General features: G+C 39.2%; 1 protein-coding gene across 3 annotated transcripts in view; it reads left to right on the top strand.

Moving 5' to 3' along the window:
- The window catches only part of LOC114653392 (laminin subunit alpha-3-like), a 403128-nt gene that overhangs the window by 302731 nt on the left and 75375 nt on the right, over nucleotides 1–25022 (top strand). For all 3 annotated transcript variants that reach the window (XM_051928867.1, XM_051928866.1, XM_028803680.2), the window contains exons 34-39: nucleotides 5936–6147; nucleotides 8030–8234; nucleotides 14837–14981; nucleotides 15253–15393; nucleotides 19341–19502; nucleotides 21514–21615. In XM_051928867.1, coding sequence (XP_051784827.1) covers nucleotides 5936–6147; nucleotides 8030–8234; nucleotides 14837–14981; nucleotides 15253–15393; nucleotides 19341–19502; nucleotides 21514–21615 — 967 coding nt within the window. The remainder of the gene's footprint in view (nucleotides 1–5935; nucleotides 6148–8029; nucleotides 8235–14836; nucleotides 14982–15252; nucleotides 15394–19340; nucleotides 19503–21513; nucleotides 21616–25022) is intronic.

The raw sequence follows: 25022 nt of genomic DNA on the forward strand, positions 1-25022 counted from the left end.
GATAAATGTAATGCCTTTGTAACTTGGCCTTGTTTCTTGTGTCTCTTTCTTTTTTTTTCTCCGTGCTGCAAGAACTGTCCTTCCTACATTTATGACATGTGTACCTGTTGCAATGCGCACACTTCTCTCTATGTTGTGGTTTCTATTACATTGAAAGAGCACTTGACACTGACTCAGTTTACTTTCCTGGGGAAGTGGCTGTCTTGGAACAGAAGCTTGTCGATGTTGCATCCTCCTTTTCTTTTTCCATCGCCTTTTCTAGTAAGGCGAGCCATGAACACTCTTCTTTTCTCAGTGGCCTCCGTGCATGCCTTGCGCAGCACTGAGAAAAAAAAAGAAAGACAAATATATAGGACATTGGGCATAAATGTATGGTACTTTTAAAAGTTAGCTTTTTTCAGTTTTATTCTCTTAATCACGATCACACTCTAAAACCCCACCCCTCCTGATCTGACTCTAAGTAACAGCACCAGCATAAATTCACACCCGATCTGACGCTGTTCGTTTGTGAATTTATGCTGGCGCTGTTACTTAGAGTCAGATCAGGAGGGGTGGGGTTTTAGAGTGTGATCGTGATTAAGAGAATAAAACTGAAAAAAGCTAACTTTTAAAAGTACCATACATTTATGCCCAATGTCCTATATATTTGTCTTTCTTTTTTTCTTTTTTTTTTTTCTCAGTGCTGCGCAAGGCATGCACGGAGGCCACTGAGAAAAGAAGAGTGTTCATGGCTCGCCTTACTAGAAAAGGCGATGGAAAAAGAAAAGGAGGATGCAACATCGACAAGCTTCTGTTCCAAGACAGCCACTTCCCCAGGAAAGTAAACTGAGTCAGTGTCAAGTGCTCTTTCAATGTAATAGAAACCACAACATAGAGAGAAGTGTGCGCATTGCAACAGGTACACGTCATAAATGTAGGAAGGACGGTTCTTGCAGCACGGAGAAAAAAAAAGAAAGAGACACAAGAAACAAGGCCAAGTTACAAAGGCATTACATTTATCTTCTTCTTCTTCTTCTTCACCTCTATGCGCTACAATGTGGGATCCATGCACATGATCAGCCTTCATCATACAGCTCAGACCTGCACCTCTGACAAATATATGGGACATTGGGTATAAATTTATGGTACTTGTAAAAGTTATATATATATGTCCTGCAGTGGGTTGGCACCCTGCCCAGGATTGGTTCCCTGCCTTGTACCCTGTGTTGGCTGGGATTGGCTCCAGTAGACCCCCGTGACCCTGTGTTCGGATTCAGCGGGTTGGAAAATGGATGGATGGATGGATATATATATATACTATATTATAATGTCAGATATATTGTCTCTTTCTTTCAGGTGTGTAATAGAAACAACAGCACAGAGAGAAGTGTGCGCATTGCAACAGGTACACATGTCGTAAATGTAGGAAGGACGGTTCTTGCGTGTGTGTAAACCGTTAACATTTGAATCTGATGATTGAATATAGCGCTGAACTTGCCTCTATACTATTCTTTCCTCTGCATGTCCTGGAGTACAAAAGAAAGATCACCATACAGCAACATGTAGACTGGCAAGATCGGGGGAAAAAAAAAAACACGTGGTAAGTGATTACTACCACAAGATGTTATGCAAATGAATATGAATAATGTTGCATCCGTGCCACAATGTTTTCCGAAATGTACAGGGTGGGCCATTTATATGGATACACCTTAATAAAATGGGAATGGTTGGTGATATTAACTTCCTGTTTGTGGCACATTAGTATATGTGAGGGGGGAAACTTTTCAAGATGGGTGGTGACAATGGTGGCCATTTTGAAGTTGGCCATTTTGGATCCAACTTTTGTTTTTTCAATAGGAAGAGGGTCATGTGACACATCAAACTTATTGGGAATTTCACAAGAAAAACAATGGTGTGCTTGGTTTTAACGTAACTTAATTCTTTCATGAGTTATTTACAAGTTTCTGACCACTTATAAAATGTGTTCAATGTGCTGCCCATTGTGTTGCATTGTCAATGCAACCCTCTTCTCCCACTCTTCACACACTGATAGCAACACCGCAGGAGAAATGCTAGCACAGGCTTCCAGTATCCGTAGTTTCAGGTGCTGCACATCTTGTATCTTCACAGCATAGACAATTGCCTTCAGATGACCCCAAAGATAAAAGTCTAAGGGGGTCAGATCGGGAGACCTTGGGGGCCATTCAACTGGCCCACGACGACCAATCCACTTTCCAGGAAACTGTTCATCTAGGAATGCTCGGACCTGACACCCATAATGTGGTGGTGCACCATCTTGCTGGAAAAACTCAGGGAACGTGCCAGCTTCAGTGCATAAAGAGGGAAACACATCATCATGTAGCAATTTCGCATATCCAGTGGCCTTGAGGTTTCCATTGATGAAGAATGGCCCCACTATCTTTGTACCCCATATACCACACCATACCATCAATTTTTTTGTTCCAACAGTCTTGGAGGGATCTATCCAATGTGGGTTAGTGTCAGACCAATAGCGGTGGTTTTGTTTGTTAACTTCACCATTCACATAAAAGTTTGCCTCATCACTGAACAAAATCTTCTGCAAAAACTGAGGGTCCTGTTCCAATTTTTGTTTTGCCCATTCTGCAAATTCAGTGCGCCAATCTGGGTCATCCTCGTTGAGATGCTGCAGTAGCTGGAGTTTGTAAGGGTGCCATTTGTGAGTAGCTAATATCCGCCGAAGGGATGTTCGACTAATGCCACTCTCCAGTGACATGCGGCGAGTGCTACGCTGTGGGCTCTTGCTGAATGAAGCTAGGACAGCCACTGATGTTTCTTCATTAGTGACAGTTTTCATGCGTCCACATTTTGGCAAATCCAACACTGAACCAGTTTCACGAAACTTAGCAAGCAGTTTGCTAACTGTAGCATGGGAGATGGGTGGTCTCGTAGGGTGTCTTGCATTGAAATCTGCTGCAATGACCCGGTTACTGCGTTCACCAGACATCAACACAATTTCTATCCGCTCCTCACGTGTTAACATAAAATGAGTTATTCCAAATATCATAAAGACCTATGTCTTTTATCCATTAAGATCAGAGAATGTCCAGTTCCATTGCCTCAAAACACCACTCACATCTACAGTTATTCCCAGTTTCAGATAAAAACTAACAGCATCAGATCCCTGGGGGGGGGGGGTTGGGCGGTAGTATGCATGACTGAGAGAATAAACGTGAAAAAAAAACAGTAACTTTTACAAGCCCTATAAATGTACAGCGGCTGTTACAGACACAAACCAAATGTATGTGTTTACTGTATAATATTAATAATAAGAGCAGCTCACTACTGAAAATGGCAAATATAGGAGGCAGTCAGGATCGAACCGGGGACTTTTAATTACAAGTCAGCAAATCTTACAGCTACACCACAGAAGCTGTTGTATCATCCTTGAACCTTTTGTAAAAGTGTTTATTTGATCTTTGGACTTCAGGCTTCATACATTTTATAGTTTATGCCTACATTTTGTAACATTTATTACTAAAATATGAAAAAGTTTCTGTTTTAACAATATGTTTACACAGATTACTGTAGAAACTGAACACACATGAAATGCATGTGTTCCAAATAACGATCTATTATTTCCACTCTAAAACTCCAGCACTTCACTCCCAGATAATCAATCAAGGCATGAGTTTGGAGAGCTTTGTGAACATTCTGCAACAGTGGGGGGATGGAATAGTAGGCTGCTTGCTGCTTGTCTTAATCGGCACATTTACAGAACAAAAGCCGCTGACGGAGAGGTGCGAATGGATTTAAGGTGGGACGGATTTATGAGTTTTCTCGTAGGCTGTGGTAATTCTAGTGTTAAAAGGATGGAACAGCAGCTGTCCTTTTGTCTCACTGGCTTGTCTCGCGTGACGTCAAAGTGTCTTCCGAGAAGATCACAGCTCATCTCCTTCTCAAGATTTTTTTTATAATAGATATAAACAGTTAATAATTAAGGATTTTAAAAGTTCCATAGCATATTCTTTTTAGTACAACCAGTGGTTTTTCAATTTTCAATACATATAAATCTGCCAATCTTTCATATACAGTACTCTTCTTCCTCCTCTACAGCTTGCCACTGGTTAACTAGAAATATTGACACCTTGACTTGTCTTATGTCTAAAAAAATTGTATCACCTCCTTTCAGAAAGAGGAAGACAGAGAAAGAAAGAAAGTGAAAGTGAGAGTTAAAGTGGGTTAAGCAAATGTACTGATAAGGTTCAAGTTAATGTGCCTGCCAATTTTCAGTATTGTGAAACAGTTTTTTAAAGACTGTTACAATTTTTGCAATTAGTAATAGTTATTTAACCATTATTAGAAATTAGAGCATGCTGTTATGAAAACATTATACATCTAAAATCTTGCTTTGCCTTTATGTTTTCCTCAGAAAGCTAGTACTTAAACACACCAGCAATAGTTCCTCAGTATTTATCAGTAATAGGCCATCTTTGCTGCCCACATATCAATATCTTTTTCCATCTAAAAAACCCGCATCAGTCAGTGACTTGCAAAAATGTAAACAAAACTTTAAAAGGAGTTTTCTGTAGCAGATCAGTGCATTATTATGATCAGGATTCAAAAGTTAGACGTCGGGTAGAGCTATTGAAAAAAGTGGTTAAGTTTAAATACCTAGGATCAGTGGTAGCCCATGATGGATAACTGGATGCAGAGATAACCCACAGAGTGCAGTTTGGATGGAACAATTGGAAGAAATTATCAGCAGTATTGTGTGATCAAAGAATCAAGGCAAAGGTCAGAGGTAAGGTTTTTAAGACAGTGGTGAGGCCAGTAAATGTGTATGGATGTGAGGCAGTAAAGGGAGCACTAAAGGAGGATGTTGGATGCTGCAAAGACGAGAATGTTGAGATGGATATATGGAGTTACAAAGAAGGAGAGAATAAGAAATGAGACAGTCAGAAGTACAAAAATAGTACGAAAGATATCTAAGAAAGTATAGGAAAGTATTTGAAACAGATATGAACATGATTTGATGAGGAGAGACAGTTGAATATGTGGGCAAATACTGTAGTAATGGATATAGAAGTACAGTGGAAGAGAAAACAGGGTTATCCAAAGAGGACATGGACAGATAAAATAAAAGAAAATTTGAAGGAAAAGGGTTTAACTGGGAAAGAGGTGCAGGTCTGAGTTGTATGATGAAGGCTGATCATGTGCATGGATCCCACATTGTAGTGGGAAGAGGTGAAAACGAAGAAGATAAATGTAATGCCTTTGTAACTTGGCCTTGTTTCTTAAGTTTTGTAGTGCTGCCATCTTGTGATGGTTCTTGCCTTTAAGTCCCACAAATCTTGCTTTTATTTAAAAGCAAGATTTATTTAAAAGACAGAATCATATCATATTTCAGATGACATCCTTGAAATCAACATCACAACATCAGAGGGTGGCAACATGTTGCATAGGTCATTGCAGACTCATATTTTTGAAAACTATTTTGTTGTTTATGCAGTCCATTTTCACATCAAGCTAAACACTTGAATACTTGAGTGAATACTTGAGTGATTTTTTGTTATTTGCTCCTAAATAAACTCAATTAGTAAAGACAATTGTTACGTTTTCATCTGTTTGACATGGCGTCTGAGAATTTTATGTATCATTCTAAAACTCCTTTACATGCAGTAAGTGAAAGGAGAAACATAAGGTCTAGTTAATGTCCATTAAATGAAGGAATTGCCTACTGCTTTACATCCATCCTTCTTTTTACTGAATCTGCTTGTTCCAGTTTTTAGATTCAGGTGGTCAAGAGACTAATCTGGTAAAATCAGGTGCCAGACAAGGACCAGTCATGGATGGGAGCACCTGTTTGTTTTTTATGAAAACTAGTAGCCTCAATGGTACTTCACAGTTGACTCTTATAACAATGTGTTAAGCATGCTTCTGGTTTTAATCCATTTCTGTTTTTCTTTTCTTTTAGCTTTCTTAGTTCCACACAGTTCTGTCAAGATGTGGCCAAATCTTTGGTCGCTTTCAATAATAATGGAGCCCTTCCATGCAACTGTGACACATCAGGATCTACCAGTTCCACATGTAACCCCCAAGGGGGCCAGTGTCCTTGCAAGCCAAATGTCATTGGCCGTCAGTGTAGCCGCTGTGCAATGGGATTTTACAGTTTTCCTGTCTGCAAACGTAAGTATTCTTCATTATAATGAATGCTGCTTCTCCTAAAAATAATTGGAAGTTCTAATAAAGTTTTAATGACATAAAGGATGGCATTTAAGGTGTCTTAGTTAAAAACGTGTGTGAGTAGCTGGAGATCCACAAAGGGAGAAAATGAGTAATGTATCTTAAAATAGTTTTTATTCCTAAGCTTTTAACAACCTGCCAGGTGTCATCATCATAAGCAGATGATTAGACATACAGCATTCTGTTGTTGTTTGTTGATGTGGACACATAAAGATACGCTAAAGAATCTTATCATGAGAGTTTTCATTTATTGTATCTTCATCATTGTTGTGCTAACATCTTGAACAACTTGATTGTAATAAATACTGTTATCGTAAAGTTGTGGTTTTTGGAGTATGCAAAGAGAAGCAGGCACACCTCACTGATGTTTTCTGTTTGTTGAACTAATAGAACAGAAAAAGGAAACTGAGATTTGGAAAGGGAAGAAGATGGGCTGAGATTGCAGCTGAACTCGACATAACTGGAAAACATTTATACAGCCATGTCAGATGGTGCATTAGTCAGTCAGTCAGTCATTGTCCAACCCGCTATATCCTAACACAGGGTCACGGGGGCCTGCTGGAGCCAATCCCAGCCAACACAGGGTGCAAGGCAGGAACAAATCCCCGGACAGGGTGCCAGTCCACCGCAGGGTGGTGCATTAGTTAGTTGTAAAAATTTGGCAGGCTTTGAAAAATGTCAAACTGTGCTGAAAATTAATAAGGAAATTGTACAATTCATCATCGCTTGCTTTTCCCAGTTGTGTTATCTAACATTCTATCAAAGTGATAGCATCTAGCAGTTAGGTTTGACATTCTTTAACTCAACGTTGTGTTGTGTGCCATCAGTCTTCTACATTAAACCTGATGCATTGTGGCTATAAGAACATAAGCTTGAATTTTTGGTGCTGTGCCATTTTACAGGATAGTCTAATGTGTAGTGCAAGTTTGTATGTATTGTGTTTTGGAATGATTTTGTACAAAATTATGAATGCCTCATTTTTCTTAAACACCCGTGACCCTGAATTGTATCAGTCATGTGTCAGGGATGACTCGGACACAAGTGCAATGATTGGGGTATCAGTCTGGCTTTCCCCTTTTAATCCAAAAAACAAGTTTTAAAATTAAAGAAAAACATTCTTAAAATTGCCTTTTCTCAGATGTTTCTGAGGTAGTAGAACAGTCCTCCTTGAGAAGGTTTCTTCACATTCTGCCCACATGTTGAATTCATAGCAACCGTCCCAGAAGGGTTGAAGCTTTGGTGCCCAGGCTGAGGTGTGCTGTTCTTAAAGGTTGTCACGAATCCTCAGGCATTTGCCCTTCAGAGCTGCTGGAAAAAGGAAAGAGATGGTTAGCGGGTGGAAATGCTTACCTTAAAAGAGCCTCTAAGATTTCACCTAAGTGCATGTGTGTACTACAGATCTAGTAATGGATGGATGGAAGAATCATTTTCTTAAGGGCAGCACAGTGGTTGGTGCTGCTGCTTCATAGCTAAAGAAATCAGGATTTTAATTCTTGCCATGTCACTGCCTATGGGGAACCTGCTCACTTTCTTTTTGTTTGCAACTGACAAAGCTAAATTGGCCTAGTATTCCCTAAAATTGACTGGAGCCCTGTCCAGTGTTAGTTTTTGTTTTGTACCTGATGCTGCAGAGAGACGTTTCACCTGCCAACCACCCTCAGTCAGATTAATTTTGGTATCTGAATAAACAGATGAATTCTTTAATGCTTTAAAATAACAACTTTGTTCATCTGTTTCATATTTTGCAGCCTTTGTTTTTCCAATTAATGTGAGAGTATAAACGTGGAACTACAGATTAATATTCATCTGTGCTCTTTTTCAACAGCATGCAGCTGTGGTAATAGACTGTGCGATGAAATAACTGGTCAGTGTATATGCCCACCACAGACAGTCAAGCCATCGTGTAATATATGCCAAAAGAGGACCTTTGGTTACCATCCTCTGGTGGGATGTGAAGGCTGCAACTGTTCAGAATCAGGAATTGTTAATTTACCACATGCAGACTGTGACAGGAGCAGTGGCCAGTGCAAGTAAGCTCTTTCAAGTTACAATGGGGAGTATTTTATTTTAAAAAACAATTATGGATATTTTAGCTTGTACTGTAGTTGAGTATAGACATTGATCATATTTTGTTTTCTGTTTTAGTGCGAAAACTGATCATATTTTATCACTTTTTAATATTGTTTTTTATCAGTATGCTGCTGCTGGAGTATGTGAATTTCCCCTTGGGGATTAATAAAGTATCTATCTATCTATCTATCTATCTATCTATCTATCTATCTATCTATCTATCTATCTATCTATCTATCTATCTATCTATCTATCTATCTATCTATCTATCTATCTTAAACTGACACACAGCTTTCTGATGCAGCTTGTGTGTTTTTAGTTTAAGCCATGAGAGAAAACACAAAGAGGATTACACTGAGAACCATTTTTATCTATTGTGAAACCAGGGTGTATACAGCCGTCCTAACCCCCGACACAGACAGGCGGGACACAGGTTCAACACACAACACCCGGTTTATTTATAATAAAAGTGCACAAAACACCAACACTGCAACACACAGTTCATTCCCTTCCTTGCTGCCAGTCCTTTACCTCCACTCCTCCTCAGGCTTTGTCTTCTTCTTCCTCCCGACTCTGGCCCTCGAATGATGGGACTGGCCACTTTTTATAGGGCACCCAGAAGGACTCCAGGTGCCCAACGAACTTCTTCCGGCCACATTAACGGGTGTGGTAGAAATGTGGTCATAAAGGGCCTGGAAATGTCCATGTGCCCCCTGGCGGAGGCCATGAGTTCCAACAGGGTTGAGCTCTGATGCTCATGACCCATGGCCCCACTGAAAACCAAGGGGGCTACCCTCTGTCGGCCTAGGGAAGAAACTGTCCTGAAAATACTCTCTCCCCCAGTCCTTCCATACTCTGGGCGTCCTGGCCGGGTAAAGATTCTAGCCACCTGCCACACTTTACATAGTGTCCATGTTCTGTGAGCACCTGACCTAGCGCTGTAAGAAAGGACAGCGTGACAGGGTATTCTTCTTCAACAATATGCCTTAATAAAGTTCCATTTAATAGTATGAACAACCTTATAACAGAATGCAAAAGTTAATGTTTATTTGCAGAAACACAACATTGCTTGAGATGCTAAAACTTGCAGAGCCAGGGACATTGGATGTATCAGTTACATATGCTGCGGCAGTGCTAAAAGTCTATGTAAATCCTATTTTATAGTGTTCTTGCATAATAGATATACTTCAGAGTTCTTGTGCTCTAACCTCACCTGTTGAGAAACTAGAGACTTGTTGAGTGAGAGACCTGTACATCAAGGTTCTTAAATGGCACCACTTCTAACAAAGACCATATTCTGCCAAAGATGCACACACTGCTTATTATTTCCTTTTTTGTTTTTGTTTTAGCAAATTTATTTGAGTTATCATGTTCTAATATGAAGCTGATATAAGTCAATTCTTCCTTAAACCTTAAGGCAGTTGTTAACTTGTTATACATTCGTATCTTCTCTAATAAATCTATCCCCTTACACCTGACAAAAATCTTGATGAAAAAAAGAAAGCATGCCTGTCATCTGTTCCAAAGTAGAAACTACTCAGTGGTATTTATTGAAAATGCTAGCTCAACAGGGACAATTTAGAATCGCCAATGCACCTAACTTGCATGTCTTTGGACTGTGGGAGGAAACCAGAGTACCCGGAGGAAACCCACACAGACACGGGGAGAACATGCAAACTCCATGCAGAGAGGACCTAGGAAGTGAACTGTGCCACTGTGCCACCCATACATGCAAATCTTTAATGAATGCATATAAACAGCAGGTTTTACAGACAGACCATGACATACAATCAACATCAACAAAGAACACAACCATCAAACTTAAACTTAGTACAGATAAACAAAATATAGCAATGAGCATAATACTTATTGGGAAAATATTAGACCAAACATCCATCCATCCATCCATTATCCAACCCGCTATATCCTAACTACAGGGTCATGGGGATTTGCTGGAGCCAATCCCAGCCAACACAGGGTGCAAGGCAGGAAACAAACCCCAGGCAGGGCACCAGCCCACCGCAGGGCACACACACACACACCCAAGACCAAACATATTTGACATAAAAAATAAACCAACATTTAGACTTGACTGATGAATGAGGCAAATAATAACTGTTAATTCCATGAGTAAAGCCTGTGGATGGTTATTAAAATTGAACTGATTTAAGAGTTTAATAGCAGTTGGAATGAAAGAATATCTGAACCGAGTGTAATTTTTTCCCTTGGAAACTTTGAACCTCTTATCAACAGTTGAAACTGAGAATGCAGTGGGTGAGTCCTGTCTGACAGAACACATGCTGCTTTCCATAGCACCTGCTTATTAAACAGGTCTGTGAGATTGGACTGTTGAGATCCTGGCATTTTACTGCATCATTTTGCTATATGATTTATTCTATTTTTGTTGAAGACATTAAGATTATCAAACCAGGACAGCAGAAGATGAGTAAAGACAGACTCAATACAAGATTTATAAAAGAGTGACACAATGGAAGGTCTCGCATGAAAATGTCTCGGTGGAGGTGCTACTATCCCTTTTTGCACATGGCTTCTGTGTTTTCCTTAAAAGTCAGTTTTGAGTTTATAATTGTCCCCAGATACTTATATCTGTCATCAAAATTCACTTTTGAGTCTATAATTGTTCCCAGATATCTTCTCATATAATACGCTACCGTGGCTGTCTGTCTGTCCGGGATTTTAAATCACCCGTAGCTCGCAAACCGTTTGACCTAATCGCCTGAAATTTGGTACACATATACTATGCGACGTCTACTATCCGCTTCTGGGGTGACGATTGACCTCCAAGGTCAAAGGTCAACCCAGGAAGGTCATGGTCAAAAATCCAATAACCTGTAGCCTGAAATTTGGCACACATATACTCCGCTGAAACTCTATACTACAGCTTTACATTAAAAGCAAAGAGTTTTGGAATTAGTACTCTTTTTATTTTTATTTTATTTTATTTTATTGTAGAATCAACTCTTGGCTGCATGGCCGCCTTTCTCATTCCCTACCACCTTCACCATCACTTCCCCTACCTCTTCATATCTTAAATCATTCTTGACGCAGATTGAACACTTAAGTGCCAGCTTAAGTGAAAAATAAAAGAAAACGTACTAAGTAGTTGCAGCACAGACACTGACTTAATCAGTTTTAATGCGAAAAGATGCAGATGGAAAAAGAGAAGAAGCAGGCCGCTAGGGTGGAGAAAAGAAGAGCTGCTCAGGAAGCAGCAAGCACATCAACCTCTGAGCAAACAAATGCTAAACGTACAGAGAAAGAGTATAAAAACTATAAATCGTCAAGTCAAGTGTATTCACTGCACGTTATCGTGCAGTGTGCCGTTAGTGGTTTATTTATAACTGTCAACAATCTCAACTGCTTGATTTTTGATGAATGTTGCTTGTGGATAAATGGAGTTTCTTCTAAAATTAAATATACATTCCCTAGTTTTTATAACATTTAAATGTAGAAAACACTCATCACAACAGTTAACAAAAGTATTTACCACTGGACCAGAACCGATTTCATTGCAATTCAGTCGGCTAACAATGAGAAAATTTTAAGGTGAACCTGTTTATTAAATTTTAGAGCAACAACTGTGTGTATAGAGGTGAAAGAACACAACCCTCAGAGGAGCCTGGGGATGAGGACAGTATATCAGACAGACAACCATTGACTTTTACTCTTTAATTCCTGTTTGTTAAAAAGTCAGTCAGCCAACCTACCAATTGAAGTCCCATTTAAAATATTTTAGAAGTCTCTCTGAAAGATGGTGGGACTGCATACGTATTAGCGTGAAGTAATATAGTAGTTATGTAAACGTCAAAATCTGCACTTGCTGCAGAGACATTGAACTGTTGGCCATAAGTCTGTGTCCCTATTACTTGCCCAGAGAGTTTGGACACGTCATTTTTGTTATTGTATACATCCCTCCTCGGGGGGATGTGGAGATAGTGGGTGACATCATCCACTCCGCTGTTGCTAAACTACAAACACCGCACCCCGAGGCGTTTGTGCTAATCGCTGGAGACTTTAACCATGTGACGCTGGAAAAAACATTACCTGCCTTCTCCCAGTATGTGGTTTGTAACACCCGGGCAAATAGGATTATTGACCTTCTCTATGCAAACGTTAAGGACGCATACAGCGCCACCCCGCTGCCTGCACTTGGGAAAGCAGATCATAACCTGGTTCTGCTTCAGCCTTACTACAAACCAAGAGTGAAGGAGCTACCTACAACCACACGCTCATTCAGCAAATGGTCCCCTGAGGCAGAGCAGGCTCTGAGAGACTGCTTTGGAACTACAGACTGGGATATCCTGCAGGGATCACATAGTGAGAACATTGAGGAGGTTGTTGACTGCACTACTGACTACATTAACTTCTGTATGGACCTTGTAGTTCCAGTAAGAACAGTATGCTGCTATGCTAACAACAAGCCATGGATTACAAGTGACATCAAGGGCCTTTTGAACCAGAAGAAAAGGACTTTTAAAGGCGGTGATCAGCATGAGCTCAAGTGCGTGTAGAAGGAACTCTGAGTCCAGCTCAGGGCGGCGAAGGAGCAGTACAGGAGAAAACTGGAGCAAAAGTTGCAGAATAACAGCATGAAGGAAGTGTGGGATGGGATGAAGATCATCACTGGCTGCAACTTGAAGCAGGGTGCCTCTATTGAGAGAGATGTGGAGGGAGCAAACCAGATGAACAACTCTTTTAGTAGGTTTCACCACCCTAACCCACTCTCACTCTCACCTCAGAGTACTGCATCCTCCACCCATCCTTCTGCTGATACCAGCATAGGAGAGCGTTTTCCCCCACCCACAATTACAGCCTCCCAGGTAAGCAGAGAGCTGAGGAGACTTTGTGCCAGCAAAGCAGTGGGTCCAAATGGAGTATCGCCACGACTGCTGAAGGCCTGTGTGTTGGAGCTGGGAGGTCCTCTACAGTGCATCTTCAACCTGAGCCTGGAACAGGGGAGAGTCCCGAGGCTTTGGAAAACATCTTGCATCACCCCAGTTCCAAAGGTATCCTGTCCTGGTGAGCTGCATGACTTCTGGCCTGTCGCTCACATGTGATGAAGACCATGAAGCATCTGCTGCTTCACCACCTGAGGCTACAGGTCCGCCATGCCCTCGACCCTCTGCAGTTCGCATACCAGGAGAAAGTGGGAGCGGAGGATGCCATTATCTACATGCTACACCGATCCCTCTCCCTCTTGGACAGAGGCAGTGGTGCTGTAAGAATTATATTTCTGGACTTCTCTAGTGCCTTTAACACCATCCAACCTCGGCTCCTTAGTGATTAGCTGACAGAGATGGGAGTAGATTCATACCTGGTGGCATGGATTGTGAACTATCTTACAGACAGACTTCAGTATGTGCGTCTTGGGAACTGCAGGTCTGACATTGTGGTCAGCAGCACAGGAGCGCCACAGGGGACTGCACTTTCTCCGGTCCTTTTCAGCCTATATACATCGGACTTCCAATACAACTCGGAGTCCTGCCACGTGCAAAAGTTCCCTGATGACACTGCTATCGTGGGCTGCATCAGGAGTGGGCAGGAGGAGGAATATAGGAACCTAATCAAGGACTCTGTTAAATGGTGCGACTCAAACCACCTACACCTGAACACCAGCAAAACCAAGGAGCTGATGCTGGAATTTAGGAAGTCCAGGCCCCTCATGGACCCTGTGATCATCAGAGGTGACTGTGTGCAGAGGGTGCAGACCTACAAATACCTGGGAGTGCAGCTGGATGATAAATTGGACTGGACTTCCAATACTGATGCTCTGTGCAAGAGAGGACAGAGCCGACTATACTTCCTTAGAAGGCTGGCGTCCTTCAACATCTGCAATAAGATTCTGCAGATGTTCTATCATTGCCTGCCATCTATCATCTATTAAGCCCATTGCGGTACTTCCTGTGTGATTTTGGGCTATACAAAAATAAACTGTATTGTATTCTATCAGACAGTTGTGGTGAGCGCCCTCTTCTACACAGTGGTGTGCTGGGGAGGCAGCATAAAGAAGAGGGACACCTCACGCCTGGACAAACTGGTGAGGAAGGCAGGCTCTATTGTAGGCATGGAGCTGGACAGTTTGACATCCATGGCAGAGCGATGGGCACTGAGCAGGTTCCTGTCAATCATGGAGAATCCACTGCATCCACTGAACAGTATCATCTCCAGACAGAGGAGCAGCTTCAGCAACAGACTGCTGTCACTGTCCTGCTCCACTGACAGACTGAGGAGATCAACTCTTCAATTCCACTTGGGGGTGGTAAACGTTAACATTTAACATTATACATAGTTATTGTCTGTTTTTCACCTGCATTATTATCATTCTTTAATTTAATATTATTTATTGTATCAGTATGCTGCTGCTGAAGAATGTGAATTTCCCATTGGGATTAATAAAGTATCTATCTATCTATCTATCTATCTATCTATCTATCTATCTATCTATCTATCTATCTATCTATCTATCTATCTATCTATCTATCTATCTATCTATCTATCTATCTATTAGTTGGTGGAGTAAGTATTTTTTCTTTTAATGAAGGTGTAAACCAAAAGTTACTGGACGCCAGTGTGACCACTGTGCTCCTGGTTACTTCAACTTCCCTGAATGCACTCCCTGTGACTGTGAGACAGGAGGAACTAAACCAGATGTGTGTGACCCACATACCGGCCAGTGTATTTGTAAGGTATGCATTTTTCATTTAATTAAACATTAGGATTATTTTCTGTAAACAACTAGATGCCAAAAAGCTATTAAAACAAAAAAAAATGTGTTTTCTGTTTTCTTCTGGCTAATTTTCATAGAGTCTGGCAAGGGCTAACAACTTTATTCTTTAACAGCATTAAATCCTGAAGCAGTTAGAAGAGCTCATAATTGTTTTTGTTATTTTTGTGTTTACAATGAATCTCATGTTATTTTTAAAAAAATCATAATCTACTTCTGCTTATTCAATCCAGGAAAATGTAGGTGGAAGAAAATGCAATACCTGCCGAACTGGATCTTTTTATTTTGACCCTGCCAACCCCAAAGGATGCACAAGTTGCTTCTGCTTTGGTGCCACAGAACAGTGTGAGAGCAATAACCAGCACAGAAGTAAGGTAGGATTATTATAAGGCGTGGTATACTTAATGAAAAAGATGTCCTGTGATGCTGCCATGTTACAAATCACCAGCTGACTATTCTGATAGTGTCATAAACACTCCCATCAATACACCCAACCACACAATGTAGTGTGTAAAGTGAAGCTGAATATATAGAAATGTTTATCTTTTACTTACTTATCTAAAATAATAATATAAATATCTAACTAAACACTGCAGTGGGCTGGCACCCTGCCCGGGATTTGTTCCTGCCTTGCGCCCTGTGTTGGATGGGATTGGCTCCAGCAGACCCCCGTGACCCCTGTGTTAGGATATAATGGGTTGGAAAATGACTGACTGACTGAGGACTATAACTAAATATAAATAATAAGTAAAACCTTTACTTACCTATTTTATCCTTTCATTATTTATCAAACAAAATTTTAAAAATGTTTATTTTTTTATTGTATATACTTATTGTTCTATACAGTATAAAGTATTTATGTGGTGAAAAGTTATACAATTCAATAACATTTCTTAATGAAAAGATGACCATTTTAGTGAGATTTTTGATATGTCCTTTTTAACTCAGCAAAAAATGTAGAGCTGAAGACATAACTGGATATAAAGTGCCATGGACAGTGGGATTCTTGAGAAAAGATTTTATTCATTGTACTTTAAAGATGTAGTTAGTTGTGGGGATGTCTAAAGCATTCAAGCCATCAGAGCATGATCTATGTATCAAAACACTTTTTTTTAAATAAAGAGCTTTCATTTTTACAAACAAAGTTAAACATGAGCTGTTTTACTTCATTTGGCACATTCAATGCTAAGGCAGTATATGTGTTTCATTGTGCTAGAGCTTTGGCATAGTCCAATCCTAGCATAGATTTTTTTTATTCCCACACCCAGAATCTTAGTTGTGTAGACCCACATTATGCCCTCGCCCCTCATTCTCTTATCCTTGCACACACATGTCCTGAAAGAAGACACAGCTCTCAGCCAATGCACTTGCATCTGGGTATGGTCTGACTTTACCCAGAATTGACTACTACTGTGCTTTACTTTCCCTGTTGGAGTCTCCTCCAATTCTCTACATCTCCTGGTGGAAAGACAGAGTAACATGGCAAGAAGCGGGCAGGATTAGATTCCTTTTTCAGTCATTATAATCTTTAACACTCTTAAAATGCTTAATGTGCCAAAAGCAGAAGCAAAAACAAATGAATGTGATAAATCACTTTACAAACTAGATATTGTAGTAGTTGTCATAGACAATGCTGGCCAACACAATCAAGGTGTTTTGGTGCAACTGTCTCATGACAGTCACTAACCAATGTTTACAGATTATGTGTGTGTGTGGGGGGGGGGGAGGGAGGGGTTATATGGGTTGGGAGGGATGGTGATGGAGATGAGCATCTTTGCATGCTGAATTTTGAATAGGTGTCACTTGGACTGTCTTTGACTGTGTTCTTTCTTATTCTCCTTGAAGCTACTGACTTTTGAAAGCTTTTCAGGGCTGAGGTGAACAGTACTATTCCCTCTCTGTTCAAAGTCTTCTAACAGATCATGTCAGCATATGTAAAGGTCAAGCATCTTGTTTTTACACACATGGAAAGTCTAGTAAAGCTTACCATTTTTCTATCTTTATTTGTCCTTCCTCTAAATCATAACTGTCTGCAAAAGTCCCTTCTTGCAGGGGAAAATGTCTTCTGCAGCTACTAACATTACATTGCCTCACCCACCACATAACGAAACTCTCGGGATCATGGTTGGCTACCCCCCCAGGCAGACATTGGTTCAGTCCCACCCTCCAGTAATGACAGTCTACCTGCTGCAGCCAGATGTTACATGGGCGTTCCCCTGGCCTGGTCCAGCCACTCAGGTCCTCAGCAATGAGGATCCTATGAGTCTGATCGCCTGAGTCAGATGGATGTACAGCACATGGACATAGTGCCGTAACTGAAACTGCCTCACAATGCGGATAATGTGCCTCATTTGGGACTCTATGAAAAACCACTCGTTCAACACAAAGTCAGACCAGCGGTACCCAAGGATTCTCCAACGAGGTCACTGGATAGTGTCCATGCTTTGCAACCATACAGCAAGTCATGAAGCACCAGGACTCTAAAGACCTTCATCCTTTTGCAGAGATGTCGGGAGCGCCACACAATCCTTTCAAGCGACCGCATGACACACCATTCTATCTCAATCCATCTACTGACTATTGCCAGATTTCTTTAGTATTTCCAATATGCTTATTGCTTCTAGCATGAGCCCTGTACTTCATATCTATCTATCTATCTATCTATCTATCTATCTATCTATCTATCTATCTATCTATCTATCTATCTATCTATCTATCTATCTATCTGTCTGTCTGTCTGTCTGTCTGTCTGTCTGTCTGTCTGTCTGTCTGTCTGTCTGTCTGTCTGTCTGATTAATCATCGCTATGAATATTCAATCTGGAACTTGTCTTTCTAAAATTTGGTGGTATTCTCTACCATCTGACTGTTAAAACATATCTACCTGCAATAGGTAGACCCATAATATCAGTATTTGTATATGTAAAAGGTGAGTTTGCATAACTAACAGAAAGAGATAAAGTATAATAGGACATCCTTTGATAACTGTTTTGCTAATATTTCCACATCTTTTCATAATTCAGTATGCAAACATGCTCATCTCCACCACCACCCCCCCCCCCCCCCCAACATAATCTGTAAACATTAATTAGTCCGAGAATAAGGAATCAATACTGCTAACCTCTGCAATGTCCTAATATAACATATATTTTATAAAAATGCAATAGATTTCAGGTTTTTTAAATGCAAGATATACAGTGCAAAACATTTGCTGGTTATGGATAGAACTTTGGGTTTTATGGCTGTCGTATCTTACTCTGTAAGATGCCATTGTTTTAAGAATTCATATTTTCAGTTTAATTTTATCATAAATTAACTTGACACAAGCTATTTGAACAAAACAAAACAAGTGCATATCAAGTGCTGAGTACCATTACCATGCTTCTGAGATAGAAAATTTGTTTCTAACCTGCTGTCACTGCTCATGTTATAGTATTCAGGCAGTACACATGGGTAGTAAAGTGTCCATACTTCTGTGCTACTGAGTATTTAAGGTTATTTTAAAATCTTGTGAGAAAGATGTTTCATGTTGTAGTTTCACAATTTTATCAATAGGTGGCAGCAACAAGTCATATTTCTGTATGTAATTATGACTGGGTAAATGATAGAATAATACAGTACTGTGTTTTGTGAAACAGAGCAATAGAGCATAAGTATGCAGTTTTTGCAGATAAAATCACGGAAGTATTGATAACTTGTAAATTAAAAAGAAAGTTTCAGAATACAAACGTGAAATTCATCTTGTACATGAAAAGAACATTTAGAGTAATGATTCAAATGATTAGTTCTGGGAGCCCCTCCTGGAGCTGCTGGTTTGTATTCTAACTGATTTCACAATATGCAAACAACAATGAATGCTAAAAGAGAGCAGTATCTGTCTGTCTGTCTGTCTGTCTATCTTTTAATTGGATTCTTACAGTAACATGCTATTATTTCCCTTTTCATCACTGATGGTGTCAGTAAGAATACTTTCAACAGTTTTTTCACCTTGGATAGACCTCCAAGTGTGGGTAAACTTTCTGCTCTTGCTCATTAAGATTTTGCTAAATTATTTTGATTATTTAAGAAATAGCACACTAATGATAACAAAAATATAGAAATGTTGCTGAAGCAGTTGGTCATGCTCGTTTTATTATTTCAATATGTTTTTCCAACACGTTCAATAAAAACAGTTTTGTGTCTTATTTTAAATCCATCACAAGGCTTATATCATTTATTATCTTTTGTATTGCAATTCTAAATGGATTTGGCTTTGAGTAAATTTTCAGCAGGCTTTTATTTTATCTTGGCATTGCTTAACACATGTTCTCCTTTAACTTTCAGTTTGTGGATATGAATTTTTGGAGACTGGAAAAATTAGATAAAGAGAAAATCCCTGTAGTCTTCAATCCTGCAAGTAACACTGTAGTGGCAGATGTACAAGAACTCCCAGACAGTATACACGACTTGTACTGGGTAGCACCTGCAAAGTACTTAGGTGACAGGGTAAGTTACTACACATTTGTGTCTAACTGTTAGATTTTGCTAATAATTCCACTATAAGTTCTGGAATAGTTTTTCAAACTTCTGTTTTGTCATTTTTCATTTTAAGCATTTCAAATTCTCAACATTTATATATTTTTTTTCCATTACACTCTCTGTTAGTTGTTGTTTTAAGAGGCACTTTGCTTTGTACTCTTCATCTTTACCTCTACTTGATCCACGACAGTTGGAGACTTCTACTTTTTGTTGTTATACTTTTTACTAACATTCTTGATCTTCCCCTTTGTCTATGTTATAGCGTTTAAACATTACAGGGGTAATGATATTTCTAGAGAGGTTCCCTCATAGCCCAGTATGAGTGTCTACAAACTGAAGTACAAGGCTCATGCTAGAAGCAATGAGCATTTTAGAAATACTAAAGAAAGTCAGGCAAAATGAAATGCTCGGTGATACTAGTACTTCTATTTCTCATTGCAGTGTGCTTGAAAAAGATGTCACCTGCCTCAGTTGTAATTTCATAATTTAGTACAAGAAAATAAATAATAAGGACAAGTTGTTCCTTGTGAACCACTTCACTATACATATGGAATTGCCATAAAGCTTCACTCAGGGTGGGAACTTTTTTGTTTTTTCCTTTGTATTTCTGTGATGCTTTCCTTGGATTGATCTTGAAGTAAATTGTTGTGTCTGTTATGTTTTCATTACTTATTTGATTGAGTTGTATGTCACTGTGATGTTTTGCTTTTCAGAAATATCCATCCATCCATCCATTATCCAACCCACTATACCCTAACTACAGGGTCATGTGGGTCTGCTGGAGCCAATCCCAGCCAACATAGGGCACAAGTCAGGAACAAACCCCGGGCAGGGCACCAGCCCACCGCAAGGCACGCACACACACACACCCACACACCAAGCACACACTGGGGACAATTTAGGATCACCAATGCACCTAACCTGCAAGTCTTTGGACTGTGGGAGGAAACCGGAGCACCTGGAGGGAACCCACGCAGACATGGGGAGAACATGCAAACTCCATGCATGGGGGAACCTGGGAAGTGAACCCAGGTCTCCTTACTGCGAGGCAGCAGCGCCACCACTGTGCCACCGTGCCACCCTTTTCAGAAAAATAAAAAAAGAAAATAAATTATAAGTACATATATTTGATTAAATTGTAACATGTTGCCTTTTCGTGTTCTTATCGAACAAAATTGGCATGCTGTTTACTTTTAATTTGACCCTCATGAATGAGCGTCCTAGTTCTTATTGTCTTTATTCACAGTAAGACATGAATGCTCTTTTAGAAGTTAAAAATGAAAATGCTGTCCATACTTTAGGAAACGTATGAGGCTGTTAAGGTAAACTAATGCAGTTAAACATAGCACACACCCTTTTTCATAATATTAATAATTTATCCATGTTCAGACAAATGTTATCTTTAGTCCATCCTTTATAGCCAACTTGAATATTATTCAGTAAAGAAAATCTGAAAAAAATTTAAGATGTCAAGTTTGGAATTATCTAAAGACACTAAAAATATTAGTGATTAGGTTGCTTAGTTTTTTTGGATATACAAATGATCAGTGTTCAGAGATTGTGGATGAAGTTGGAGAAACATGCATTAGGAGTTAAAAGCTGTTATGATAAAATTCCGGCCCCGGTATGCCTTTGAAATCACAAAGCCATTCTGATGTCAAAAGACTGTAGCTTCCAGGGCTACAGGGATGTTCCTTCACCTTTGCAGGTTTCCCACTCCACAGTGGGCCTGATCAGCATGGTCCAAGATTTGAGTCCAGATGCTTACAGTTTAATCAACAAGAAGGAAAGAATAAGTCAGCAATACCTGTTGAAAAGAGCTAAACAGCAAAACCTAAAAGCCATTAATTTCTCATATATGTTGCAACTAATATTTCTCTATATTCATCCTTCATAGTCCTGTATTTAGCCTTCTAGGCCTGGTTATTTAGATGAGTCTGGTTTAACATTAACCCATTTAACTTGGTGTTTTTAACAGATATCTTCATATGGCGGTTTTCTAACTTACCAAATAAAATCCTTTGGATTACCAAGTGAAGGCATGGTTCCGTTGGAGAAGAGACCGGACGTACAGCTCACTGTATGTATATTCTTTGGTATCTTTAATTCATCTGTTACTGGCATCCGAGTGGTGGCTGTTATGGTCTTTCTGGGTCTTTTGTAATTTTTTTTAAATCAATACATTTTTGTTGTGTTTAAATAGATTTCTTTAGGATTTTGAAATTCCTAAAATATGAAACAATCGTTTTTTCTTAATAAAAGTTGTTTTTTGCTTTTTATTGTATTGAATGTTTAGTTATGAATTTCTCTGATGTCATTTTCTTTTCCTTTTGTGGGCATCACCACTTTGAAGTAACATTGTTATGGTGTGACATCCTATTGCTAGGGTGCATGACATCAGCTGACTTGGTAAAGACATTTTGGGCTTTGACTTCTGCTTTGTTATTTTGGTTACTGATTACGGGGGCTAGCATTTAGGATTTGGTGCACATTTATTGTAACTATCTGGCTACACACAAAGCACACTTTGGCGCTGTAATGGAAAAAGAACGTTCTGCTGGGTATCTTGAATTATTGTCTGCAGTATTTTAAATATTAGTATTGTTCTTATGATTTTGATTTATTTTGTTGCTGTTTTTTGTAATGTCATTATGCCGCCACTTTTTGGAAATTTCATATCAAGTGCCACATTTTTTCAACATTCTCATAGGGCATTCTCATCTGTTGCCAGTCACATGACATGTCCTATTTATGAAACATGGCATCAATATGCTGCCATTATAAGATGACACCATACATGGACATGTGCCCAAGTTTTGGGTTTGCTTAAAACAAACAATTTCTTAGTGTAGTAAGTGAAACATTGACAGATTCATATCAGGATCCTGTTAGCGTTGTTCGACTGACTTCAGGGTTTTATCTGCTTTGAATTTTGGTGCTCAGTTTATTTGTGTTTTGACCACTCTCTAGCTAGAAGACTGCTCTATTCATTTGCCCCTAAGAAAATCTGTTATTTCTTGGCCCATAAAGCAAATATAAACTAAGTGTTTTTCACTTGTCATTTTCCAGCTCAGCCATAACACTTGGTTTTCCTAACCAAATGGGTAGTAAGAAACAGATTGGATCTTACATCCCACTGCTGCAAAGATCCTATAGACTAAAATCTTTTAAGGTTTTATGTCCATCTGATAGTGGCGGGGGCTCAAGGATGCAACTGTTCCAGGGACTCGTAGAAGGCATTCTCAGCTGGAATTCATTCGATTTTTTAGCTTGTCTTAGATCCTAGGAATAATGCATGAAAGTTAATCCAAAGTCTTAAGGTGAGTTGTGGCAATATTTCTACTTGATGAAAGGTAGTATAGTCAAGAGATCTAGAGGCAGAAAGTAAATGAGATTGTTTAATTAATTTGGTTTTGCACAAAGTTTTGGAAAGTGGTTAAATAGAAGAGACACTCCACCCCACAGTCACGGACCTATAAACTGTTATAACTGGGATTTGATTTTTGTTTTTATTTGATGTATTGGCTTATCATTTTAAACATCACTCTTTTTTTTGTCTTCGCATAAACCATACATTTGATATGCAGTGTCTCTGCAAAAGAGGTGCCAACACAAGACATATAATATTTAATCAGTAATATTGTTATTACAGACTTATTATACTTGAAACAACTGTTCTGGGCTGAATGGGTTCTTTCCATTCATGATTTTAGCCATACACTACAAAAAATATCATCAAACCTTTTTACAAGATTTTGTATTTTGTCTTCATTATTATTTTTATCACAATGGATAACTTTGATGACTGAAATCAATAGAAAGAAATTACTAATTTCACAGTGTTTCACCAATACATAGTAATATATGGTTTTTCTGTAATTTAGTTTACGTTTATTCTTAATAAGTACTCTTTTCATAGATTATGAGAAAATAATGTATACATAAAAATACTGTAAAAACATAAATATAGGAATATGCAATATATATAAAATGTATACAGGCTCACCTGTACATGCAGTAGTTTTACATCAAAAAGGTAAGAAGGTTAAGAAATAAACATTTGCCTTCATTGACTTGTCTGCCTGTCTGTCAGGTTTGGTCAACACAATAAATCCAGCACTAATTTGGGTGCTTCATGACCCCTGATAACAGGTTTAAAATTTTCTTGTGACATGGTTAAAAACAAATGTATTAGGACAGCAACATAAGCCAAAAACAAAATTAACCTTTTATGTATAGCACACACAAAAAAATTGTTTACAGCTCTGTTTACTGTACACAAATGATTTCATCTCCAATCTGTCACTTGACATACACAGTACAAAGTAAGGTATACGGTTTAACAAAAAATATTTGAGGAAGCAATTTACACCAACTTGATTTTGGTAAATGTATCCCCATTTTTAAGTGAGTAAAGAAAACCCAAATTTAGTGTATTAAAAACATCCAAATAAATCAGGTAAAATCTGCCTAATATAGGAAATTCATTAATGTACTTATCAGATAAAGACTGCTGAATTATATGAGAACTAGCCATGTGCGTACAATTACGTTGTGCGTGTTAAAGTTGTCTGTGAAGGGCTCCCTGTTTAAACGCGGCTGCCAGTCGTGAGCTGGGCTCTTCGTCGTACAGCATTATGATTTTTTATAAGGGAAACAAAATTACAAAACAAAACCCTTGGACATTGATTCGACAGAAACGGCCTACTCGGAATCACTGTCCGAATAGTAATTATGTGGTGGTGGAGGAGCATTTCTGCTTCTGTCTGTTCACAGTCCGTCTCGTTTTCACGACGCTGTCGTTTCCTCTCATGATCTCTTCTCAACCTTTCTCCAATCTCGCAGTTTGCTTTGTGGCAATCCAAAGAGTAAGGAAGAACCAATGTTTCTTTCTTGAACTCCAAACGCCGACTGATGGAAAATCACAGAAGTGTGTCCGACTTATATACTCTGACTGCCGACTCCAAGAAGCGGGTGAACATTCGATTTGGACGAAGTGCTGCCAATGACGGTGGATAGAAACAGAAAAAACCACAGTCTCGACAACAAAGCAGGTGTCGATGCCAGATCTAAACACAAAGCACGGTGTCGACGCCAGATCTAAACACAAAGAGTGGTATCGACAGTGTTTGTAAAGAAAAGTAACAACCAAGGCAGTGTCAGGGGAACATGAATTCGAGGACAAACAAAGATCAATATCCAAATGAAGATTATATATAAAGATTAGTTAATTTAAAGCACAACAATTTGTTTAGTTTGAATGTCTGTGTTTTGAGGTGTGACTGGAGTACTACAGTCTTCAGAAGTATAAGCCTGGAGGAGATTCTTAATGCAATGCCTATGTTTTAGCTGTCTCTCTACTGCCATCTAGTGCTTCTTCTTCTAATTCATTCGCGGACAAACAAAGATCAAGATCCAAATGAAGATTATATATAGAGATATTTTACTTCAGTATCATGTGCTATATTACTCAAAAGTTATTTGGTA

This window comes from Erpetoichthys calabaricus, chromosome 6 (genome assembly GCF_900747795.2).
Source record: "Erpetoichthys calabaricus chromosome 6, fErpCal1.3, whole genome shotgun sequence".
Taxonomy (NCBI): domain Eukaryota; kingdom Metazoa; phylum Chordata; class Cladistia; order Polypteriformes; family Polypteridae; genus Erpetoichthys; species Erpetoichthys calabaricus.